Source organism: Dysidea avara, chromosome 6 (genome assembly GCF_963678975.1).
Source record: "Dysidea avara chromosome 6, odDysAvar1.4, whole genome shotgun sequence".
NCBI classification, from domain to species: domain Eukaryota; kingdom Metazoa; phylum Porifera; class Demospongiae; order Dictyoceratida; family Dysideidae; genus Dysidea; species Dysidea avara.
This window is the reverse complement of record NC_089277.1, coordinates 23029781-23057550: the sequence shown is the minus strand read 5'-3', so window position 1 is coordinate 23057550 and position 27770 is coordinate 23029781. Positions and strand designations below refer to the sequence as shown.

The following is a 27770-nucleotide window of genomic DNA, read 5'->3' as shown; positions in this document are numbered from 1 at the left end:
GAGTGGATATCAGAGCATCTGGTTTTTGGAGGTGCTTACATCATCGCACCTTTTTTGATGTTCGCGTTTTTAATTCTTTGCAGCCTCCAATCGGTCTACCACCTTGGCTGCCACTTTTCGTAGGCATGAGGCTGAGAAGTGTCGTGCTTATGAGGAGCGTATACGCGAAGTAGAGCATGGCAGTTTTACCCCATTAGTTTTTTCCTCGTCCGGTGGAATGGGGAAAGCAGCGACTACCACCTATAAGCATTTGGCTCAGTTACTCAGTGAGAAGTGGAGTTCCCTATATTCAGTGGTGATGGGCTGGCTCCGTTGCAGTTTGGGGTTCTCCTTGCTTCGCTCCTCCATTATGTGCATCCGTGGTTCTCGATCACGCTCTAAGCGTCCTGGTGTGTCCCTGGCAGTAGATCTCGCCGTCGCAGAGGGGAATCTACCAGTTCACTAACATTCCCTGGGCTTCTGTAGGTTCTTTTAGGTGTCTTTTCTGTAGGTAAATTCTTTCGTTTTCCCTTTTTATGTTGTTCTTCTAGCTTGTTTTCCATAGACACGTGTGGGTGGAAGGGAGTGCCATTAGGGCCGGTTATTGGAGCATAGATACTATGACAGTGTCTGGCATAAATGAAGGTTTTTATTGAAGTACTAATAACTATGCAGGTGGTTTTGTCTTAGAATGATTCGCGCGTGCCCAAATTTTACGTGTTCACTGCATCTGACCTGAAGTTCGACATAACAGGCTACGTTTAGGGGGTTAAGCATATCAGAATCTTCCATGCGCATGATCCATCCTTCAAAAGTACTTGTTGTATAGCTGGATGTCAGCGGACGTACAACAACTTTCGTACATTTGTAATCTGGTATTCATATAAACACTGATTCCACTCAGTGGTGCAACTGCAGTACCCCAGTCTGACAGTAACCACCGTTGTTACATGGAAAGTATGAAAGATTATGAGCAGGACATGCAATCCAGTGGTGGATCTGATAGTGGCCAGTGCAGTTTTATTTCTATTTAATTTATTTATTTAGCTTTACAGCATGCGTGCAAGTAAAAATCAAAATTGCATGCTGAAGGTATGCCCAGCACCGGGTGCTAACATCCAAGGTGAAAAAACAATAAATAAACAATTTCAGTTATCGTTAATTACAGAATTATAGTTACAGTTCATTGAAGTTAATGGAGATAGGAACACTGGAGCAACGATGACATGGACATAGGATGTGAAAAGTGCAGGCTCGATCAGAATTGAAATTATTGTAAAAATGAGTCTATAGGTGTTGGATTAATCGGCGTTTGATAGTGTTAGTTGGTAATGAACATTTTACTGATGGATCCTATCAAGATCTGTTAACTACAAGTTATTTTCTTACATCTTTGCGATGAGGCATCATGGCTATTCATGATCAGTGCTACTTAAATAGGAATGAAAAACAGTTACCATAGAAATCTGACCTGGAGGTTGGGCCAGGTTAGCACAATGAATGGTCATTATAATAGTACATAATAGCAATGCTCATAGGAGGCAGAAAGATGCTACAGTTGGGGGGGCCCAAAATTTATGGTGGTAGTAGCACACCAAGCATGTGAAGCATGCTGATTCTAGGGGGTCTGGGAGCATGCCCCACAGGAAAATTTTGAAAATTAGGTGTCAGGAGATTGAATTTGGAGGCATTTTCGGTGGTTTTAGCTGTTACTCAAATACTAGTACTATTTTAATACATGCTTGACTGTTGTATTACAGTGACTGCTTTATTGGGGTGACTGTTCTATTAGAGTATTTCGATCGTGGTGGACAAGTTTCTGGAAGTTCGCGTTACGACTATTGCGCAATACAACCTTGAGTTGGGGGTGCTCAGCACCCCCCCAGTAAAATAGTTTGGGGTGCTGGAGCACCCCCAGCACCCCCTCTTCCGCCGCCTATGATGCTTATGTTATAGGTTCTGCTGTATGTGATGCCACATTTGAAGAACAATTGAATCAGTCTTTTTCAACTGATTTCAGTTTTGTAATCAAGAGAGTTGCATGCAAGCACACACCCACGCCTCCATTCCTGCAGCTAGTTGCACATAAGAATGCACACACACATGCTCCCACATGCACACAAACAAGCAAACAAATGCGCTACAATCTTTTCCTGAGGTGTACAACTATAATGTATTGTCTTCATTTTTTTGTAGTTGTAGCTGGATGAAGGTTGATGGTGATGAATACAAGCTTAGAACTGGTGTGATTGTTGAAGTTATTGATGATATGCTGACGATTGGAGTGACCCAAAAATTTTTGTGGTTGATGAACATCAATGTTTAAATGCTTACAATTGTACATATGATGCATATTATCGTGCTTACATTCTAGGTGATGAGACCACTTGTCGGATGGTGTCACACTCTAGTCTATTTTATTCAGGAACAGTCCACATCCATACATCACATATACATGAACTGTACAATTCTTTTGTACTTTTACCTTTTGCTTTATGTATTATACACCGTAGCTAATCAATGTTACTAAATTAAAATAAATAATATAATTCAGATACCGATCTCCTACTGCGCATGCATTATATCCTTCATTTATCCTGATGTTGTAGCTAAGAGTAATGCTCTGATGACCTATGTGGAAATAATTAACAGTACATCGTTATAGCTTTGTATGAGGTAAAAGTAACAGTTTACAACTGGCCTGACTACATGTACTGTATGCCTTGAAAAATATGTACACCTCTTAGGGTGTATAAATACACCCAAGGGTGTTTTAAATACTCCCTTGCCTAAAGTTTACAAAACTTGGTGTAATAGAACACCCAATGGGTGTCAATGTACTCTCTAAAGGGTGTGGGTGCTACAGTACACCTTTGGAAGGGTGTGTTTAAACACCCTTGTTTTAACAGTGTGTCACAAACTTAATCATTGACATCCTTAAAAGTTGGCACCCTGGACCCTGTGTGGATGGTTTATATCCCATAGGTGGACCCATTGTTGTGTGGGCGTCCCATCCAAAAAATAGCCATGTATTTACTAAATGCATCTTTAAAGCTTATTGGGAGAGATGCCCCAGATAATATACTCAGTACTACATAACTAGCAAGGTCTCTTCAAAGAGTAGAGAACAAGGGTTCATATGGGATTATCTCACAGACGTTTGTGGCATACATCATTGTATACTATTATTTAGATGAATTGCTTAGAATGTATGTTGACATAAGATAACCTGTAGCTTTCCACAAAAAAGTCCAACTTCTATTTTTATACTTATAGTCTTATGTTAATTTAAAGCTGAAATTTAGAGCTTAAGCTTATGTTAAACACAACATACTAAATTTTAGAAAGCCCATAAATTTGTTTAAACCTTATACCATTTAAAATAAGAGTTATGTTTGCACTCAAGAGCATATTCACTATTAATAAGCATACTATTTCTCATTATGAGAAAGTATTTTTTGCTGTGTAATAGTGTGTATACACACCACCACGAACCACATTCCAGACAAAACTATGTTGCCCTACAAAATCTACATAATGAAAGTCACAACACAAACTCCATCTTAATTAGTGCTTTGTAGAAGTGTGAAACTGCCGTGACAGTTACAAACAAAACAAATGATTTGGAGATTCCATGCTGTAAAGTGTGAATACTAAACAAGTGGGCTTTGTCAGTATCTCTGCTTGCTTGGTTGTCATCAGATGTAATTATTCTTTGCTCTATTTCACCATCAGTGGAAGTAGCCTGGTTTCCACTGCTCACTGGTGGCAATAGCCAGTAAATGGCTTTCAGTTTTGATGGTGGCTTTTATACAGTACTGTAAATCAGGAAAATTTTGGCATAGAAAATTTTCAGCTATTAAAATTTCAACGCAACATATTTTCGTCCCCAGCAAAATCAATGACAATTTTTTGATGGAATAACTATATGTTAATAGCTATTTGTTTGCACAAATTATTTGTATATATAGTTAAAAATAATTCATCATTTTAATTTTTGTCAATACGGCCAGGAAACAAAAATTTTTGATGACAAATTTTTCCTGATTTATGGTATATAAATTCATAAATTTCACCTGATATCTCTACAACCACCACGAAATACAAACAACAAGTGTAATAACTACCACAATAGCTACAGGGAACATGCTACCACAAATTGACACCTTGTACTATCAGCAAAAAGAACAGGGACACAAAGGAGAACAAATGTACTGTAGCTACTGTAACTTTGTGATGCATGTATTAGTTTTGTATGTACTCTTGTTGGCAAAAAGGCACATCTACGGATGAAATGATATCAATCAGTGGAATTATCAAGCCCACAGTGTCGAGTTATGCTTGTCTGAAGGCATCAGTTACCTAATCAGTTGTACAAAATTCTTTAATTAGTGCTGTATTTAAATTCCATAGAAATTTGTTGGAAAGATTTGAGAGTTGTTCTGAAGGTATTTTTGGGTTGGTTATGCTTAACCAATTCTGCCAAGCTGTTTTGAAGATAAACTGAGGCTGTTTTTAGGTGATTTTGACTGGCAAGAAAACCCAATTCACCATGATCCCCTAATATACAGCAACACTGTACTGTAATTTTAACAATCATTTTAAGATTAATTTTCAGAAACCCCTTTCAAAATTTCTAAATCCGCTGCTACCCAGCATGACTGATTTTAGGGGAATGTGCACTAGTATATCTGCAGGTGTAGCTGGCCTTCTATAGTCTCTAAAATGTATTGGGCATAGTATTAGTTATTTACTTTTAGTATAAGTTTGTCAATGTGTATAGATACAAATATGTGACCGGGCCTGCAAAAATAGGGCATGTGGGCACAAACTACCCCCTGTCACATAGTGGGTCATATCTCAGTTCTGGAATAGAATATCTGCATTCTATAGCTTGCATTATAAATCCAATTAAATGAGTAATAAGTGATGAAAAGGTCATGGCTGTAGCTTAATGGTATCTAAAGTTGTGACCATGAAAGCTTGAAAAGCTAGGAAAATTTTATGCTCCCGCATGCCTTAATTTTGCAGGCCCAGTCACATTATAGTGGCAAATATTGGAAATAAGTATATGTAATATTGATAATTAAAATTTAAATTTGGGTAACTATTGTAACAATATCCACATTTTCAAGATGATTTTTGTTCCTATATAGAAGCAGTGTAATTGTATGTGCTAACACACACTGTGCTTAAAATACTTCATCTATGTAAATATATATGCATGCATGCATGCGTACATACAACATATCCAAAATAATGTTTATGTAGTGTATAAGTACATCACTATAACTAAGAATAAAAATAATTATAAACTAAAAACAGTCATTACACTTGGCATTCTGCATTGTCACTAAACTACTTAATACTGGTTTGCCAAAAAATTAACAGTTGTAAAGCTAATATTTTCTGTTTCCATGTCCATAACCACAACAAGAATTTCAGTACTGCTGAAATTAAACTTTACTTTTGCAGATCGATCATAACCCAACTCTGGATTTGGCCAAGGATGTTTTACTGATCCAACAAGTTTAACACCCATTTCTGTAACATATGTGATGTTTGGTCTATCAGCCTCATAAATCCTGATGTTTGCCTCAGTGTCTCCTTTGTTCAGTGGTGTAACTGTAGTTTCAAATGAAAATTTTGCAGTTGTAATGCTAGTTCCTTCCTCTACCATCTTTAGGAATATATTTCTGCACTTTTCTTTTCCTTCTTTATTTGTAAACCTATGTGTTTCATCATGTTTTACTGGATCAAAGCTTCTTGAAACAGCTATTCCATAAGTCTTTTTTGAGATTCGCTCAGAGATTATAGTAGGATTTGCACCATACAAGATTGCTCCCTTTACTACGTCAGTTTTAGCATTGTCACTGATAATTACTGTGCAGCGTGACTCAAATGCTGCTCTTAATGAATTTTCCAAGAGTTTACATAATCCAAAGCCACCTACTACAAACAGTGTCTCTATATCTTTATTTAATGTTATCAGCCCTCTAATATGCCTAAGTAACTTACTTAGTGTTGGTGAAAAAAATGTTACAAATATTTTTTCGTCAAGTTCAAATTGTGAATAGTTTTCATATAAACCTTTATTTTGTTTAATCAGTAGATCTTTCATTTCAAAATTTGTCTGATTTTTCTTTGTGACATAGTAGTCACTTACTGCTTTGCAAAAAGGTGGAGAAGCTTCCATTGTAACAACTGTGTCACTTACATATTCTGTAGGTGTACCGTCTAGATGGAGTGCATATTTTGGTTCAAAATCTTCCTTTGCATTTCGAAACTTTTCCAACATATTACACAATGCAAAAGCATTATTTTTCCGAATGTAGTCAATGCATGCAAATGTAAACACAGTTTCTAAGAAACTTTCAAATGCTTTGTCTATAAAAGTGCTACCCCATCCATCACCTGATGGCAAACCACATTCTCGTATGGTACAATTATCACCAAAGCCCTTGACCTTTTGGTGGATGCATAAATCTACTGTTCCACCACCGCAGTCTATTATCATGTATGTTTTTTGATCTTTAGACTGGTCAAATAGTGCAAGAGAAGCGCATTCTGGTTCCAAAGCAATTGTTAATTTCATTGGATCATCAGTGTATCTTGGTGGTTTTTCTAGTGGTGCTACATTCTTTTTCAAAATACCTGCCTGAATTAAACAACAAAAACACATTAAATAAAATGCTTGCAATAAAATTATCATTACAAACTTTTTTGTCAGAACTAGCTCCAATTAGCTATTAAAGAGTGACTTAGTTACTACCTTTAGCAATTACTGTATTAAGAATAGCTTTCAACTAAGGAGATAATAAACATTAAGAATGTGGCTATAATGTAAATCTTATACCATTGTTACTACCAGAGCTGCAAAAGAACAATCTCAAAAAATAATGTAAGTGCAACCAAGTTTTGGAAAGTCACCGTTTTGGGTACATTCAACACATTTAATATTTCATTCTGAAACACAGCATTATAAGTAAATTCCTACCCATTTAAGGGTAGAATAAACCATACAGAGATACCTTGAAATACAAGAAAAGTTTAGAATAGTGTTTTCTGCTATTAATGGCTCCACATTAGTTTCAATAATGTCACATCAAGGGCAATTTTCCAAAGTTCAGTCACAAATAATTTCATTTGGTGGAAATCATGTAATAATATTTTTTACACAAAATTGTTATCATGAATTTTTTCATCAAAACACAGTAGCAGGAATCACCATACAGGGGCGGATCCAGGGTGGGCTTTGGGGGCTGAAGCCCCCCCTTCATATTTAGGCATTACTTGATCAATATGCTGAGTATTATATTGAAATTTTGTCTTAGCATAATTACATGATCACTAATAATACAAATACGCATAAAACCACCTTATAAACATCTTTCCAAGGTATTATCAGTGGATTTATGCTAAAGTTTATGCAACAAGGACTCGGATCAGCATTGGAGGTGTACAAGATCGAGATACTCTAATAGAGCAGTCAGCTCACTACTCTAATAGAACATTCACTAGAAACATGTACGTAGTCGGTTCTGTTATGGAATTTTTCCAAATCTGCCTGCACCTATACATACAATGAAGTGCATTGGTCTGTTTAAAGGGCTTCATTAATCTACTTGTGTAGTTAATATGTATGGCAATACTTTATTCAGGTACACAATTCCCATTGAAAATGCTCTCAGATTGAATCTTGTATTGTTCAAATTTCAAATTTTCCACTTTCAACATTATTATTCTAACATGCACCTATTCAGTGTTGTGCAATTGTGAGAGAGGTGCAACATGTACTTGGTTACCTGTACCTACCCAAACTTTTCCATCAGCAAAATGCTTCAGAGAGCCATACCTCTACTCTAAAGGCAGTATATAAAATATCTACAGGCAGAAAATATCAGTTATGAATTGTGACCAGATTTTACAGAACTGATCCAAATCGCACATCAGGCAAAATCAAACTAACACCACCAGTGGATAGCTACACTATCGTACTACAAGTTTTGACCCTCAGCACTACTCAAACTACACGAGGCTGGTTTTTACACACGTCTTTTCTGGGTGGTGTGGAGTGCTCAAATGGCGGTTTCAGGCCTTGTGAAGGACCTGGCTTGGCAAGAGTCAGTGGTTTACTCGTGGACAGCCTTATAATGTTGGCCAGACGTGTTCTCTGCTGATTTTGCTACGTATCAGCCACTAAGGAGCCAGCACAGCCCTGTAATCTGGTGTCTGGACTCCAATCGTGCTCTGCCTCCATTTTGAGGTCTAACTTTTGCCCTCCCCGCCACCCCCCAGCCTCCACCCCTTTGTGAGCACTCGTGATACTACTTCGCTCGTCCAACTGCTCAGAGTTTCTATCTTATTTGGCGGGAAACTGTACAAGCAGCTACAAGTACTGGAAGTGGCTTGAAAGGTAACAGATTGATGCATCTTTTGTGTAAATTTCATACGCGTGCTTGCTATCCTTGGAGAGTTATGCTGGCTTCAGTTCTTTAAAACCATTTATCTCGGAACTTCTAATGTGCGGTTTGGATCGTTTTTCCAAAATCCAGTCACAATTTATGTGGAAATGTCTCCAAATTGCAGTATTTTAGTATCTATTTTTCTAAATTTTCCTGGGGGGAGGGGGGCATGCCCCCAGACCCCTCTAGTTCCAGCATGCTATGCTGGGAAAGAGATTAGTACCTTGAGTCAGCCCCCCCTTTTATAAATCCTAGATCCGCCCCTGCCATATCGGTTTCATGAGACAGGATGATATCACAAGTGATGTGAACTAATCAGAGTGTGTATTATAGTACGTATGTTTTGAGCTGAATCCTCAAAAGCAATTATTACTCGCGATTGTTACATTGCACAGGTTTTCTGTATTGAACATTAGGTAGTGCCTCTCCGCCCACGAAAAATATATTAAAGTGCTTCATTCAAATGTAAGACACTCCAGTTATGATGCTGTAAAATTTCACTATACATTTTCAATGTGGAAGCCTCTAAAGTGTAGCCCTTTGATGTTCATGTTGACACATGTGTTTGTGGTGAATCCAGATGTCACACTTCTGCCCTTACCGCACATGATTTCACTATCCGTTATGTAAGAGACTGTAATACACTTTTGAAATAATAAAACAGTTTTTGTGTGTGTAAAACAGAATTGCATGAGTAGAAGAGGTGGGGCCACTGTTGCATTGTATTTAGATGATAAGTGGCCTACTTATTTTCAGGGAAAAATTCTTCAGCTTCAAAGAGGAAAAACCCAGCTCAAAATCTGTTATGCAGCAGTGATGTATATACCTGCAAGTGAGCCAAACAACGTGAATTTTACTTCACATTTACTGCATATCACCTTCTATTCCCATTTGTCAATTTGTTGTTTAATCCTTTTCTCATCACTTTGCCACACATGTACATAACTTTTCAGCCAGCATTTTGTTTTTGAAGTCACATTCCCACAAAACTCTAAAAGTTTCAACAAATGAAGTAATACTGTTTGTATGAATTTGGGCTTATGCAGGGGTGGATCTAGGAGCTGGAAAGAGAAGGGGCACAAACAGGCTAAATTGTATATAAGTGGTAGAGGTGTACCGATAATCGGATCAGCTAAAATATCGGCCAACGATATGGTTATTTTTACCAATATTGGTATTGGTACAGAACAACAGGAGGACCTATATCGCTACCGATATTATACAGTAACATTAGTTTGTACATAAACGGATTATGCATTGGTTTTCTAGGTTGTCCATGTGGCTCTTTAGTGTCAGTGGCTTATGGTTCACTCTGCAACAAGCGCTACGTTACGAGAAGCCATACAAATACACAAGATTCTAGTGTTTGTTGCTGAAAAGCTTATCACAGTCTCTACAAATGAAGCAGTTATAGAGTACCTTTGTAAGAAAAGAAGGGTCACAGAATAACCAAGGAAACTTGTACCAGCTTTCTCACAAGCCATTAGACTGCGGAGTAATGCAGAAATATCTGTGTAAGGCGTCATGGTAGTATACATAAAAATGCTTGTGGGCAGGTATGCTTGTGGGCATCTAATTGTCTGGATTTCACAATAGAAACCCAAGCTGTAAAGTGTTAATAATAATAATAATAAAAGCTGTATACCACCACAGGCAGAGTACATGCACATGTTGTGGTAAATGTACACTTTTGTTTGCTTAAAACTATAATGCAAAAATCGGATCAGCTATCAGTTATCGGCTTCTTTTGGTGGCATCAATATCGGATATCGGTACATGCCAAAAACCCATATCTGTACACCTCTAATAAGTGGTTGGGGAGAGCCAGATTTTCACCGCATTTTTTCACCTCTTTGTAGTGTCTCATTGTTGATTTTTGCCATTTTGGCCTTTGCAGATGGTTGTGAAGTCTTTATAACTGTTTAAAAGGTTATGAATGTCAGTAACATGATAATTATTTTTAGAGGTGCTTAGTAGTCATGAAGGTGATTGGTGACAATTTCAGAGCTAGTTGATTTGTTTAACTGGTTCGCTTTGGTTTTAGGTGAATTTGTAATAATAAATACTAGTAAAATGTACAAATTTTCGTAAGTTATAAATTGATCTTGACCTGACATAAAGGTTTAGTATTTAATCAAAAGTAGTAGCTAGCTATGACTACTCCACAAGGTGGGGGATTTGCTCCAAATTCCCCATCCTAGGTCCGCCATTGCTATAGCACCTGCAGTGACTTCCAAACACTCCTGCACTGATCTAATATACAAGGGATGGTATGTTTAACTTCTGCTAGATAATAAAGCAATCATATTTTCCTATTAAAGTGCACACACTTACACTTCATCTGTATCTTCATGTACTTTGCAGAGTTTAATCCTAGTGACCTGATGACTCCCGGGGAACAACATCAAGTTGTAACACCAATGCCAGCAATTCCAGGAGAATTTTAAAATTAATGGAAATAATTTTATTTAGCATAGCCTTGTGTAGTACTCCGAGGATCTCATAAACACTTAGTTTTTAAAAATCCATTATAGGATGGTGGAGTTATAAGCAATTTTGTCCTTAAAATAGGCAAAATTTTCTCCGTATCTTTCCATTGAAAAAGTTCCTAAAATGGCACAATGGAACAAATGCTTATAACTTAGTTTTGCAATAACATTTTGAACTTCTGTTTTCTATTATAAATACCTTAATACATGGACCACAGTGTAACCTTACTTGTAAGACCCTCTGAACAAAGGTCACCTCCATAGAAAGCCACTAAATAGTTGCATGCATTTACCATCTTGCAGATGGCAATACAACATACACATGGTGAAGTGCAACCTCCCTGTTCCAGTCACCTTCACTCAAAAATACAATGTGCATGCAAAGCAAGGAGTTGTACTGTTGATTAATAGTTGCTTATATGATTATTTTGTCTCTTAATGGACAGCTCCTTGACAACTACCAAAATGGTGCATCTAAAAGATGAGCCATTTGTGGTACAAATTTGCTGACTTTTAGCATAGTAATATTGAAAACTACTTGGACAAAAAAGCTCACTTTGGTGTAAATAACATGTGCTGGGTTGTTTCTTGCAAAAAGAACGTAACATTGTGGTGGCTATCTTGCAAAATAATCTTATAATTGGCATAAAACTCGACACAAACATATTTGTAGCAGGAAACTAACTGCACCATCGTATTCCTTGCCCCCAGAAATCCTATACGTAGAAATGATCCAATTGTTTGATGAATCGCTCGTATGGCAGCGAACTGATTGTGCCATGTCTCCAATGGAAGATTCATGGAGAAAATTTACACTGTATACAAAATTTACGGAATTCCAGAATCACTACCAATGCTGCAAATATCAAACAATCTTACATCAGATGAAGTAAACTCAGAAGAAAACTTGGACCCGCTGCTGCTATTGGAAGAGTTATTAATACCACTATCACCATAATTATTCATTATCACGTCTATCACTGGATGAGGATTGTTCTAGAAGTTCTTCATTATCCGAGTCTCATATAAGTACACAACTGGTCTTCCTTCAGTTTTGTAGCACTTCATTCGTCTTAAATATTAATGACGCTGATGGACTATGCATGGCTGCTCATGGTATACCCTGCGCATATGTGTATTGACATTAAAGCACAAACTGTTGCAATGCTAACCTCTTGTAACTAATAGCCTTGTATTTAAATCCCATATCACTCAACATTCTTTAAAGCTATGTTCTTCCCCAGAGATAAACACTATCATTCTTAAGTTTGGCCTAAGACGGAGTACGTGACAGGATTCAAATTTTGACTCACTAAAATCTTTGGGAGTGATAGATTTTCCTTCCTCCTGTACAATGAATAGATCTTCCCTCTAATGGCATCTCGGTCAAAATTGTCTGCATCAACACGGACTCGTGAACGTTTGTACGTGACGATTACAATTGAGAGGGCTTGTGCAAAGTGCGTTTTGGTGGGGTCTATTCTACGAAACGGAATGGAATGGAATGATGGACTAAACCACGGAATGGAATGCTTTCTCAAATTTAAGCTTGCAGCTTACCATTGCTGTACAAGTTATCGGTGGCACTTCCAGCAGGTAATCAAACACACCGCAAGAAAGATAAAATGAATTTAAGGATCGATTGTGGGTTCTTGTTGGTTGTCATTAGTAACGAAGCACTAATTGTGGAAATAACTGACTCAATGTGTTTATCTTCGGATGTACCAAGTAGGGAACTCAATGCATGACTTGTTTTTACTAGTATGCGAGTTGTTTTATCTTACTTTGACTTTAGAATGTACAGTCTAGGGCTCAGCCTTTCTAATCAGCATAATTCAGTATGTAGCTACAATACACTAGGAAACAAGTATGGTGGCAAGCTGAATCAACTCAGTGTAAGCAGAATCTAAAGGGATTTTGTGCAGTGTGTGAGGAGCAAACATTCAGATACCTCAAGGAAGCTATATTGTGTGAACATCAATAATTCATTAACAGTCGTGAGAGTAGTGGACTAATGCTAGATATCTCAGCCTGAGTAGTGAGTTGAATCCGGGATGCGGTCTATTTTACAGAATGGAATGCTTTCTGAATCAAAACTTGCAGCTTGGCTAGCCGGCTATCATTGCTGATATTGAACTTTATCAGTGAAGCCTCCAGGAAAATGGAATAGGTTAATAATAAAATATTAATAGCTGTATCATGCAGTGATTGTTCTACTACCTGATTTATCAAGCAGGTCTCTTCGATTCATTTATTGCATGATCAAAGCAAGTTTTGTTGCGGCTGATTGGATGTCAGTTGTTTCTGCTGATCTTGACAAGATAAATAGTTTAGAAGACCACCAAATTTCAGTTTCAGAGCATAATATCCACAGAGAAATTAACTAGAAAGTTATTGGTAACAGGAAAACGCTAGGTGATCATGACTTTATTCATTCTAAAACTGAATATATGGTTGATTTGGTGAGTTATCACTTTCAGAATGTTCAGACGACCAGTGATGAGATGCATGGATTCATAAAATTTTTGTTGCGGTTGGAGACATTAAATATTCAAAAGCAAACTGACTGAATAATATTAATTGACTTTCTTTATATTTTCTCAATTTTGAGCCTGTATACAAATAATTAAATTTTTCTTAGTCAATAGAACTCCTAGAATAAGGCCACTTCAACTAAATGTTATGTTTCTCGGGCGAAATTCAGCCAAATAAAGGTCGGTAGGTCGGTAAAATAAAAATATAAATAGGCTGTTTTGCCAGCTGAAGAGTGAGTCAAACGGTGGCTAAGCTACATTACGGTTGCTGTATTACTTGTGAGTAGGCAGCTATGTTGAGATATTTAGTGTTACTTACTTTTTGAGAGCTTAAAGATAAATTTGCAACTCCTTCGTGGCGTTATCACTCTTTGCAAGGTGATCACGTGATTAACATAATTATTTTATGCTGAAAAATATAGGGTCGGTCGGGCCCGAGAAACAAAAGATTTAGTTGAAGTGGCCTAAGATGGGAGAGAAATTTATCTTGGTTTACCTATACTGTACAACTTCAAAGGAAAATGAAGAAAACATAATTATAGACAAATCAATAAAATTAGTACAACTATAATAAGGTGAATTATAGATAATACTTAAAATGAAATAGAGCCTTTAGATATACAGTAATTATTTTTCCAAAGCAAAATTGTAGATGGAAAAAAACAAAGACTGGTGAGATCTTGGTTAATTAACGACAGTAGTTGAAGATTAAAAGGGTGGTAACTTCTTGTTCTTGAATATGTTGCAAAGTGAAGGTACAAATCAAAATGGGATATCAATATCATTATGGAAAATTTGTATACATAATCGTATTAACTTGTCCTCCACTTAAATATGCTTCAACAGTGTCAGTACATTGCCAGTCTACCTTGAAATCTCAACTCTATAGTAGATCCAACACAGAGCAGCCCGCACTGTAACAAATACATGTGATCCCACTGTAATTTCGTGGACCAGCTGGACTGGGAATCACTTGAAAATACACAAACAGTGTTTGTTTGAAGTTAAGCATGTGAAATGTTACACTTAGGATTCTTAGGTGGCATGTAATTAATGTGAGTGTTCCATTTCAGGTCTGACTAGATACATTGAATTACACACACCTATTGGTCCAAATCACATTTGCCTGGTGGCTATGGGCATGGTTTCACATGCTTAGAAAGTTTATAATTGAGATCTGGTTGATCTTGGAGCCGGTATGCAAACTCAAATGTCATGATCAACTACATGCAAAATTAGAGTATATAGTAGACTAGATAGCAGATGTCCAGAAAATCAATATGTATTTTTATACAACAGATGGATCAGTCCACACATTTGTGTCGTTTGTAAGATTTTTTGTTTTGTAATAGAAAAACAGCCATCTCGGACTCCATGCACTGTTTACCAGAACACCTGTAGCTAGCTATCTGCAATTTAATGATGTAAACAGTCAGGGCCACCCAGAGAAATTAAGGGGCCAGTGCAAAGAGTTAAAGTGGGGCCCCAGAGGAAAGAAGGTTTCCATTCTGAATCACAACTTCACCCAAGCTGTAAGTTGAAGATCCAAAAAAAAAAAAGGCACAACCTGCTGACAATGACAATAACTACCCATCACCAACCATATCTCCTTATCTATAAGCTTGCTGCACTGCTACTCTGAAGAATACTGTGACTGCTCTATTAGAGTATTTAGATCTGACTGCTCTATTAGAATATATCGATCTTTTAAACAGGTATTCAGGAGGCCCTTCATGGGGCCTCCTGGGGCCCCTTTCAGGCTGGGGTCCAGAGCAAAATTCCCCAGTTGCCCCCACGTGGGCGGCCCTGTAAACAGTACAAACATCAGGGAAATCAATCACTTTTGAATAAATGTTGTCATGTCTGTCCATGTGTCTAATCAGTACTACATGAATGTAGTTTAACTTCTCACATCTACGTACACTGGATAAGCCACAGTTATGGCAATCATGTCAGAAAAGTTTATTGTATTAACCACCACTGATCACCCAAAATTATAATTTCATAAAGGTTTGGTTTTGTAAGTTTTATACACCTGAGGGGCAGATACAATTAGTACAGTGACCCATCTGTTATCTGAATCCAGGGTGTGTTCAGATAATAGAACTGAAATTGAAGCTCATTCATTTCTGTACAGAACTGTTCAATTAGTCTAATAGAATGCTCACTCACTCTAACAAAACTATATCATTTCTACAGTTCAGATATGGCTGTGTAAAGGAAGGACCACTGTAATAAGTCATCAAGCATACAACATAAATTATTCAGTCTCATCACCTCAGCAGTAAAACCTAAAAATATAGCATTGATTGCAAGTCAGTACACATCATCACACAATATATTAAGACTACTCTAATTATTGTTACATTCTAATTAATGTCACAGTCAATTTCCTACATCCTCCGGGGTCCGGCCTAGTATAGTTGCCCACTTATATATCTTCTGTAAGGCTTTGGCAGCAGCATTCCTTCGTGGACGTGTTCCAGAGGAAGTAGTGTCATTAGACGGTGCTTGAGTGTCCTTCATATGTTGAGTAGATTCATCCGAGGTGTTATCAGTAACTGCTTGAGAAACATCGTCTTCACTTGAAACTTCTAACGGGTAGAGCTTGACAATAGGATGGGTTGTCTTATACGTCTCTATTCTAATATGAGCTGCACGAGCCAAATTGTCCTTTCCTGTAATGAGTTTTTCTACAACAGCTATTCTCCATTGCATTCTTGGCTTGTCGTCAAGTACAATCACAACATCGCCTAGTTTGATAGCTTGTTTGTTGTGTCCTGAAATCTTGTTGAACTCTCTCAGTGAAGTTAAATATCCTCTTTTCCAACGTGTCCAAAACTGCTCAATAAAATGTGTTTGTTTGTCTACTCTCTTCCTCATGTTGTCAGCATCAAGGTAGTCTGGATCATCTAGCTCTTCTGGATTGTCTAGCGGGTGAGGAATAGAGCGGATTCTCCTGCCATATAGTAGATGAGATGGAGTAAGCGGCTCCGGATTGGCAAAATCAGAGGATACATAAGTCAATGGCCTGTCATTCAACATGGCTTCAATTTCCACAATAATGGTCTCAAGCTGTTCCACAGTAACAAAGGCTCTTCCGAGAGATTTCTTCACTGCTTGCTTGGTGATCCCTATAATGCACTCCCAGAAGTCTCCGAATCAGGGAGCACGTTTGGGAATAAAATCCCAAGTTACATTCTGAACTTCTAATGCTCCTTTCAGTAACTCTGATTCAAACAATCTTTGTAAATCCTCCACAGCAGTGAGGTATGTGGACGCATTGTCTGAAATCATCTTGTGTGGTAGGGATTTCCTTCAAGAAAATCTTTGAAAGCTAACAGGAAAGTGTCTATGGTAAAGTCGCTAACAACTTCAAGATGCACTGCTCTTGTGGCAGCACATGTGAAAAGACAGATGTACACCTTTCTATCTTGTCCCCCTACCTTGACATGTAGGGCTCTAGTAAAGTCTACACCTGTCACCGTAAACGGTGGAGATTCTGCGACGTGTACCTTAGGCAGTGGAGGGGGGTCTGGAACTCTGTAGGGTTTCCCCATCAATTTGTTACAAATGACACATCGCCTCTACACTTTCCTGACATATTTCCGGATGGAGGGTATCCAATAGACCTGGTGTAGAGCTGTTACAGTGATGCTCACACCTCCATGGTGGAGTTTGTTGTGGGTATCTATGACTATCATATAACTAAATTGGTAATTGGATGGTAGGAGGTGCGGGAATTTACTCAGCTCTGTGGTGGGAGCATTGTGAATCCGTCCTCCACAACGAATTAACTGTTAGTCATCTAGAAAAAGGCATAACTGTCTGACTAGTGGGGGACACTTAGATTGCCTTTTGAGTAAGTAAGCAAGCTCATCTTGGTAAGCTGAACCCTGTATGCCCTTCATCAGATGTCTACGTGCATTAGTCAATTCAATGTTTGTTAAGGGGCCAAATAACTTGGATCGCTGTTTGCATAGATTGTGAAGACATCTGAAAACATAAGCAGTGACAGCCAGAATGTGATGAAAACTATTGTATCGTGATACATCGATAACAGATAACATACCTGTGTGGCTGTCTGTAGTTGTAAGTTCTGTTGTGCGAGTAGCTTCAGGTTAAACATCCTCTTCTGCCTGTAGATGGAGTACACTTGTGGGTGTCCATGAGGGCCAATCTGATTTAGTGAGCAGCCAGTGTGGACCTTGTGTCCACAAGTGAGACATTCTTATTTGGTTGGTTGATATTCCTCTTGTAAGCAGGTTGGCTGGGTTGTCACCTGAGGGTGTGAAAGACCAGTTAACAGTAAGAAAGGTTTCACAAATCTCATGAACACAGTGGTCAATAAATGGTTTGGAATTTGTGCCTTTGTGTATCCAATGTAGCACGATTTGGCTGTCTGTCCAAAAGTGTACTTGTTGAATGCAAGGAACTGCCGAATAAACAAACTTTGCTAATCTGGTAGCAGTAACAGCTGCCATGAGCTCTAATCATGGTAAGAAAGTAGCCTTGATAGGAGCCACACGGGTCTTGGACATAGCAAGACAAATATGATTATCTTTACTAAGGTATACAACAGCTCCATATGCCGTAGTACTGGCATCTGCAAACACAAACATGTTACATATCTACATATTTGATTGACTGGATGGGAAGTAAGCTCTCCATATCATCAGTTGTGGCAATTCTCTGTAGATCAGCAAGAATAGCAAACCACCTCTCCTTGATCACAGTAGGAAGGGGTTTCATCCAAAGTTAACTTTGTTCGCCAGATTTCCTGCAGTAGGATTTTGGCCTTAATTGTTACTGGTGTTACCCATCCCAGCAGGTCAAAAATCTGTGATGATGCCTGCAGTATATCATGCTTTGTAACAAAGGTGATGACGGGTGGAAATTGTCTTTTTGCAAGAGAAAGAATGTCAGTTGATGTATTCTATCGCAGACCTAACAGTCCCACTGTTGTGCTAGAATCACTGGTTTTGTCTTCCATGGTAACTTGCTTGAGTTGATGGCTGTTTTTTGAGATTAAACTGAGATTAAACTGAGCCAAACTGAGATTAAACTTGGCTTGACTTGTGATGTCTCGGGATTGGGTGTAGTATGAGCTCTCATCTTCGGTGTTGCATCCAGATAGAACATTGTCAACATAAACATTTTCTCACATATCTAGTGCAACTGGAGTGTCAAACTTGGACAAATGCAGGTTGAGGACTGCTCCAAGCATAAATGGGAGCTGAATGAGCCAAAGGGAACCACAGCAAAGTGGTATGTGCACATCTCCAGGTCTGGAGTTTCCAGTTTGGCTGGCCATAGAAACCTAGTGAAGTTTCTGTCAGATGGGTGGAGCTTGACATGGAGAAATGCCTTCTCTATATCAGTTGAGACAGCAAAGGCATGGATACGAAAACGTAGAAGAATTGCACATATGTTGTTTACGAATGATGGCCCTACCATGAGGCAATCATTTAGACTTGCTGAGTTGCTGTCACCATTACAACTGCAATCATACACAACTCTAATGGAAGTGGTGGCTGATTCCTTCTTCACCAGATGGTGAGGAAAATAATGAACATCAGGTGTGGCATCATTATATATTCTCTCATTGAATCCCCGTTCTTCCTGTTCTTTAAAAATACCATCATAGAGTTGTAGGATGGGAGGAGTTTTCCTGAGCTTGTTCACGAGTGTTTGAGTTCTCTTCTTGAAAATAGCAAAGTTGGAGGGAAGATGTGGTTTATTTACTCTCCATGGGAATCTTGCAATGTAAAGGCTTTAAGGAGTTTGAGTGATAGAAGATTGCTGGTATGATTGGAGGAATGCAGAGTCCATGGACTTTGAATTAGTGTCTGTTCCAACTGCTTCTACTGACCAGAAGTTCTGTAGGTCTGGTACTTGAGTTTGCTGACGGTCATCACTGAAGTGATCTATAGTAGGGCAGATGATGTTTCCTCTGAAATTGTACTTGGTAGTGGTCCAGACAGCAAGTACCCTAACTTGGATTGCTGAGCAGTGGGACCCTGACCTCTCACAATATGGTCCTGAACAAAGCTCCGATAATAATCTGTGAAAATATGGAGCGATATAGTAAAATTCCCTTCAGATGTCACTGGTTGGGCTAATATGAGGCCTCGAAGATGTGGCATACTGTGGACGAAGGTTGAAATTGAGTTCTGAATGGTGGCTGAAATTGATGGCACAATTAGAACAGATAAGAGTATCAACTCACCAGACCCTGTCCCTACCTCCACCATGGTGGTTCCAAGTTTCTGCTGTGTCAAAGCTGTGGTGCCAAAGGAGGCTACTGCTACATCTGTTATCGATACAGGAGTAATTTGTAGCTCATTGGCCATTGCCACCGAGATAAACGAGTGTTGTGCACCCTCATCGAAGAGTATATATATTTGCCTGGGTCCTGATACCACCAGCAATTATTAGGGCAACAGCTGTTTTAAGCAAACAGGTTGTGTTGTTTTCAGAAGCCTTGCAGTGCAATGCTGGTGTTAGGAGTCCACTGGTGGGTGTGGTGACCTCTGTCTTCTGTTCATCACTCACCACTTCCGAAGTGTTGGTTGTTTCACTGTTGCAAAGGCTGGTGTGGTGCTTCTTTTTGCACTTCCTGCAGTGGAACTTGGATGGGCACTGAGATACCCTGTGGGGAGCAAGACAATTAAAACAAAATGTATTGTCCTTGACAATGTCAAGTCGTTTCTGATAATCTGTTACAACATTACAATTATATGTAGGATGGAGTCCTTTGCAAAAACACACACTGTTGCTTACGCTTGCTGTCAAAGCCATCTTGATGTTGTTTCCTATTGAAGTGATCTCTAGAATTGACGATGAATGCTGCACTTGATCTAGGAATCTGCTTGTGTCGGTTGTAATGCCCACACTCAAGGACTCTAATTTCCTTAAGAATTGCAGCCATGAGATCAGAAAGAATCCATTGAGAGTTTGAATGTTCTTGTGCAAGATTTCTCTGGACATCTATGGGCAGTTTGTCTCAGATGACTGGTGCAAGTAATTCACCATACGATGTTTATGATTTTCCTAATGATGCCAGCCCTCGAATGTGGCCTTCCACTGATTCATAAAAAATTCGAAGAATAGTAAGATTATTTGATGGGGATGGCATGTCTCTGAGGGCCCGCATATGAGCATCCACTGTTTTGTGTCTTTGACCATAGTGGTCTTCTAGTAATGCAATGTAGTTGGTATAATTTGCCTCAGTGAGTGGAAGACCTGCAATTGTCATAGCAGCATCTCCCTGCAACTATGCCTTCAGGTAGGAAAACTTCTGGATCCCATTCAAGTTTGGGTTGGCATGGATTGTCATGTGGAAAGAATCCCAGAACGTTAACCAGTTCAAGGGGTCTCCGGAGAACGTAGGCAGAGTGAGCTTTAGAAGATGAATGTTGGAAAACTGTAGATGGTCTTGAATTGGTAGAGCCACATGAGTTGTAGGCCTGCGCCTATTATGCCGGCATAATGTTGATAATAATAGGTCACCAATTTCGTGAGAATAATTCCGGAATAATAGGATGGTTACAGGCATAATTTTAGAATAATTGGATGTCCACGGGAATAATCGGTGGAATTAGGGGGCGTGTCTCTTTTTGATTACCTAGAAGAAAGAGTTAAGCTACTACAAATGATATAAAGCTGACAGGAGTGCTGACTGAAAGGAGCTAAAAGATTGATATACTCAAATAGAATGCTCAAATACTCTAATAGAGCAGTCTGATCGTTTCATGTTAACAATCTGCAGCCAGCATCAGGGATTTAACTGCATGATTATCTGCAATTCTGAAACTTATACATCTTATACCAGTGTATCTTCTTCAAGTCTTTGAGTATTATTATCTACCTAACTTAGTAGCTATACAGTAGTTACAGCAAGCATATTATTATACCAAACTAATAATTAAATACACTTGAATTATTACTGTAGATATAGTTATTCTAAGTCTGCTGTAACTATTATGGATAGAAAAAATGATGTGTAAGGAGAATGCTCCATATATGGTTATTAATTATTCGGACAAAACTACTTATGAAAACTAAGCAACTAACCACAGATATATACTGAATGAGAATAATTATGGAATAATAGGCTGGATACAAGAATAACAAAAAGAATAATAGGGGAATTTTTTGGGAAATTCTGGAAAGAACAATAGGTAAAATTTTGAGCATAATAGGCTCAGGCCTAATGAGTTGTGGTTGCTAAGACTGGGAATCTGTGAGCTTGTGTGTACAGTGGCGATTCATAGAGGTTCCTTGGGGCAAATGCTATAGACATAAATTGCCTGTAAGGGCTGATACTGTTAGGTGTGGTGGCTGTGTAGAAGGTTGCTGGAATTAATGGGGGTGGCCTTGATCCATCACTGTACAGCAAGCTTGTCATTCGAGGGGGTGGCATTGTAGCCCCTTGCGTGCTAGTTACTTCAACAATGTACTCATCTGTAGGTAAGTGGTAAGTAGTAGCTGTTGCTACATGGGAATTAACCATAGATAAGTGGGAAGTAGCAGGTGTAGATATCTCTGAGGTAGCAGCTATAGATACATCTGGGGTAGCAGTTGTAGGTACATGGGAGGTAGCTTCTAATGTAGTTGACAAGGGAATATCACTAGCCTGAGCTACAATACTTGGTGATTGTGTTTGGCCGCGCAAGACAACAAACTACTCACCTTCAAACTATGCTTGCATCAATGTAGGGGGATGCCTTGAAGCCCAGGGTGATTGTAATGCTGAATTCTGAACAATGTTAGATGGCGATTTACCTTTAAAAGGGCCATATTTCCGTCGTAATCCAACATCAATTGTCCTCCAATTAAAAAACACATTAGGCCTGCGCCTAATGTGCCGGCATAATTTTGAGAATAATAGGTCATCAATTTTGTGAGAATAATTCCGGAATAATAGGATAGTTACAGGAATAATTTTGGAACTATCGGACGTCCACGCGGGAATAATCGGTGGAATTAAGGGGAGTGTCTCCTCTTGAGTAGCTAGAAGGAAAGTTAAGCTGCTAAGAATGATATATAGCTGACATTATAGGAGTGCTTGCAAAGTACTGGCTGGAAAGAGGCTGAAAAACTTCTATAAGATCGATATACTCTAATAGAACGCTCAAATACTCTAATAGAGCAGTCAGGTCATTTTTAAGTTGACAATTTGCAGTCAGTATCAGGGATTTAGCTGCATGATTATCTACAACTCTGAAGCTTGTACATCTTGTACTAGTGTATCTTCACCAGGTCATTGAGTATATTGATTGATATCATTATCTTACTATGCAGCTGTAGCTACAGTTTAAATACACTATAGCAGCCAATAATTGACAGCACTTGAATTATTATCACCAGTTATATTATTATGAACTCTTGTTACTGCACATAGCTTTTCTAAGTTTTTTGTATCTACTTATACAAAGATTGTATGTAAGATGGAATGCTTCATATAATGGTTATTAATTAATTCTTGGCAAAATTCCTTATGAGCATCTTGAAAAAACTAAGCGACTAGCCACAGAAACAGAGAATTATTATGGAATAATAGGCTAGATACAAGAATAAAAAAGAATAATAGGAGAAAATTTTGAGAAATTCTGGAAAGAATAATAGGTATAATTTTGAGCACATTCGGCTCAGGCCTAAAACACATGGAAAAATCGAAATCAGCATATGTGACCAAATGTTGGAAAACCGTCTATATACGCACAACAGTACTTTTGTAATGAAACGAATTTAAAAACTATGAGTAAAAACGCAAGCTCCAGAAAAAAATTACGCAAGTTTTTATCGCCTCGCTGGTAGGGGAATTAAGCTGTCAATGGATAAATCCTGGAAATCATCGTGTTCGCCTGTCAATAGGGAGTACAAACATCTTTGTTTCATCTCCATATACGAAAAGATTCCAAAGTTACAGACGTTTGTTTATGTTGCGATGACGAAAGAATTTACCGATAATCGTTTTTCAGTGAATTTGCCTTGCTTCTCAAACAAAGAAGCATGCCTGGGGATGCACACCTTGGTGGATGCACAAATTCATGGCGAACACAATGAGTCAAGATTCAATTCCGTAAGTAGTTGTATCAGTAAGTTATGATGGTTTATGTAAGCGCCTGTAGATTCTTTTCTCGATAGCTTCTGTACATATCAAATTATTTGCTACTGCTTAGGAGCTGTATTAGCGTTTGCAAGGTCACTCACCTTTTACGTTGTGTGCCATCTTCCTCTTTGGGCTCCCTTCCCTCACATTTTGACCTTAGGTTGCGAGAATGCCTTAGTAGAATCTTGTGTTGTGGAATTTCTGATAGTAGTTGGACACAAGCTACCTTGTCATTTAGGTTAGGAGGCTTGGGCCTAAGTGAATCTGAGCGTTCTGCTGCTCCTGCATTTGTGGGGTCCTGTAATTCTTCCCGTATATTAGTGTCACGTTTAGTGGGAACTTGATTTTTTATGCCATTTCCCGGGGAGGATTGTTCCCTCGCTTTCTTTGAAGATATGTCTGTTTCTGTGTTGCATAACTCCTCTCAAACTGACCTTCAAGCCATTTTAGATGATTCACTTTTTAAACAGCTTGTAAGCAGTTCCACTATTCGTGATCAAGCACGTCTGCGTGCTTTATCACATTCTTCTGGCACCAGCAGTGGTTGGCTTAAAGCACTTCCACAGCCTGCTTTGGGTCTAGCTATTCCTCCTCACAATTTTACTGTCACTTTACGTTTGTGGCATGGCATTCCTTTGTTCCCTTCTTTACCACTCTGTACTTATCTATCTGTCATTTACCAGTTTGGTGATCATCTGCTGGGGTGCTCTCATGGTCCCTTGAGAATCCAGCGTCATAATGCTTTAGTGTCTATTGTACACCATGCCTTGCTCCAAGATCACCCTGGTGTTCTTAGGGAGCAAGGCATTTCATCTGACCAATCTCGTCCTGGCGACATATACCACCCCGACTTTCATCTTGGTCATACTGCCTATTTTGATCTCTCTGTCAGGAGTACCACTCAGTCTGCTGTCATATTTTCTGCTTCTACTCAGGCTGGGTGGCCGCTGCGACTTTTGGTGTTTGGTCACCAAATTCCCTATCAATTTTAGGATGCATAGCTGACAGAACAACTGTTAGAAACGGTTTACCTCGAAAGTTTGCTAGGCGCAAACTTCTCCAGCAACTGTCTGTGACTTTGTGGAGGTACAATGCGAAAATGATACTACTCCAGTATTCGCTTACTGCTGAGGACGAATTTCCTGACTTTTACATTGGTTAAATTAAGTACGTAGCTAGTAATAAGTATATAGTTAGGTAATAAGTAGTAGTATTGTGTAGTTTTTAGTAGAGGAACTCACCTAATATCGGACGGGCTCCAAAATCGGACGCAATTACTCGAGCCACAACAGGAATTTTTGAACAACTCATATGTCTTTAGATAGTTCAAGGCTGTGGGACTTTGGGCACCAAGTATCAGCTTTCTCGACTTCTTTGTCTGGTGGCAGCAGGCCTGCAAAGTCATTTCCGATTAATACGTATAATCGGAAAAAAACAGTCGATTCACGGACACTCACCGTCTACATATCAGACTTGCATTCAATCAACAGTTTTCTACTTTAAAGTAGTAGAGTAACTCATCTACTTTCTAAATATCCCTGGTTTATTAAATCAAATCCTTTTAATCACGAATTACAAATCAAATAAAATGAGACGTCACTGGAGTAATAATCGCACCATAAATTTAAGTATACGGAAACTTGATTAAGTATACGTTGTTTGAGATACATATACGGGAAATGTTCACCGTATACTTTTACAAACACCGTTTACTTCCGTATACTTAAATTCATAGTGCGATTATTACTCCAGTGACGTCTCATTTTATTTGATTTGTAATTCGTGATTAAAAGGATTTGATTTAATAAACCAGGGATATTTAGAAAGTAGATGAGTTACTCTACTACTTTAAGGTAGAAAACTGTTGATTGAATGCAAGTCTGATATGTAGACGGTGAGTGTCCGTGAATCGACTGTTTTTTCCGATTATACGTATTAATCGGAAATGACTTTGCAGGGTTGCTGCCACCAGACAAAGAAGCTGAGAAAGCTGATACTTGGTGCCCAAAGTCCCACAGCCTTGAACTATCTAAAGACATATGAGTTGTTCATAAATCCCTGTTGTAGCTCGAGTAATTACGACCGATTTTGGAGCCCGTCCGATTTTAGGTGAGTTACTCTATGTACGTGTGTTTATTATCGCACAATATGTGTGCGCTGCTTACTAATTATTTGCTCGTCTGACTGTCTAGTGCTGTATTTCCAACGCTGCTTAACGTAGGAAGCTGAAACTTGGCTAGTCCATTCCTCTGTCCGTGCAGAAAACAAAGAACAAATAAAATATATTTTGAAAATTGTGCGGATATCGACGGTTTTCTAAAATTTGGTCACATACGGTTTGCCCAGAACCACTTTCTTCGTCCTCATCAGCAGCACATTCACACGGAAACACTCGGAAACTTCGGCTATCACTGGTGCCACATTCTTCCAACTAGAATTACGTACGCAATTATTTGTATGGGCTCCCTATGGGATTTTTTACTTCTCAAAATTTTATTTACTATATTTCAATAAATACCGCGTGGATTTTAATCCAATAAAGTGCATCACGAAGTACGAAGCATTGACTACCATTAATTGGAACGGCAGCTTGTGAAACGTTTATTGAAGGTGTATAATTTAGGTAGCAAAAATATATGTAAAAAATTGGGCAGGTTGGAAATCGCTAAGAGGATATGCGCTATTAATGATTTGAACGGAAAATGATCAATATAAAAAGAGTTGCGGCGTGCCCAAAAATTTTTGACGGTGAACGACTATCGTTAATCCCATACAAAATTACGGGTAGCAAATGCGGCTCGGGCTATAACTCGCCACATGAACTACGGATGGGGCTCCTCCTTCCAGTTACTCTGTTATACACGTAAAGGAATCTATCGCTCTGGAGAAACTCGCGTAACTGGTCTAGTTTCGGTGATTCGCACTCTCTATGCATACCTATAATACACTGCTGACTGAAGTATGCTCTCAGGTAGCTGTTGAACCAGAGCTCCAGCCGGTTTCACAGCAGGACTACCCTGCTCCTGCCAATATCCAAGATGGTTCCCGTCTTGACATCGCCATGAATGGTTTTTGGGGTGGAAGAAGTGAAAGATGTTTTGTGGATGTGCGGGTGTTCAACCCTCTGGCTGCTTCTAATGCGTCCTCATCACTGGCCTCCTGTTATCGAAGGCACAAGAACATTAAACACAACATACTCAATGTCTGATTCCATTATACCTCATGTAGATTCTCACAAGGATCTTGGCGTGATACTATCTGAAGATCTGAGCTGGGAGAAACATCATAAAACCATCATTGCCCGTGCTTACAGAACACTTGGTCTAATTCGACGGACATTTGTCTGCAATCATTCACCTACTACCTTGGTTAGATTGTACGTATCCTTGGTAAGATCGCAATTACTTTACTGTACTCAGATCTGGCGACCACATTTGATGAAAGACATTGTTAACCTTGAGAGAATCCAACGCCGAGCCACTAAACACATCCTTAATGACTACACCAGCTGCTACAAAGATCATCTAATTAACCTGAAGCTCCTTCCCCTCATATACATATTTGAACTGCAGGACATACTGTTTGCTATCAAGTCACTAAAGTCACCAACCTACCAGTTCAACATCAACAACTTTATCAGTTTCAACTCTTCTACTACTAGGGCTGGAGCAAGCAATAAACTCTTGATACCTCATCACCTTAACAACACAGCTCGACATTCTTATTTCCATCAGTTACCATCTTTGTGGAATGCCATGCTGATAATGGATATAAACACATCATATTCTACTCTCAAATCTAAGCTTAAATCATTCTTATGGAATCACTTTCTAACGAATTTTGACGAGAGCAACAACTGTACCTTTCACTTCCTTTGTCCTTGCAGAACCTGTCATCAATCCAGACCTCCAGTCACAAACTTCAAACATTTATAATTAATCAACATAACATTGTATAATTGTAGATAATTTTGTACTTAGGCAGGCTGATGGTGCAAGTTACCATCAGACCTTTGGTGTCACTTTTCACCATAAAGCATTAAATAAATAAATAAATTAATTAAGAAACGTGCGTATGCTCAGAGAATTCGTGAGGAGGAGCATGCCTCTTTTACCCCCCTGGTAATGTCTGCCTCTGGTGGTCTGGCTCATGAGGCTTCTGTTTTTTATCAACGCTTGGCTCATCA

The 27770-nt window shown here is 38.8% G+C and overlaps 2 protein-coding genes across 7 annotated transcripts in view; both read right to left on the bottom strand.

Moving 5' to 3' along the window:
* LOC136258579 (uncharacterized) overlaps window positions 1-27770 on the bottom strand; it is a 181643-nt gene that overhangs the window by 71297 nt on the left and 82576 nt on the right. The gene's annotated exons all lie outside the window — the stretch shown is intronic.
* The window catches only part of LOC136258575 (heat shock 70 kDa protein 12A-like), a 75573-nt gene continuing 52980 nt past the window's right edge, over window positions 5178-27770 (bottom strand). Inside the window, exon 3 of the mRNA XM_066051896.1 lies at window positions 5178-6637. Within this exon, the coding sequence (XP_065907968.1) occupies window positions 5342-6637 (1296 nt within the window). The 3' untranslated portion in view covers window positions 5178-5341. The remainder of the gene's footprint in view (window positions 6638-27770) is intronic.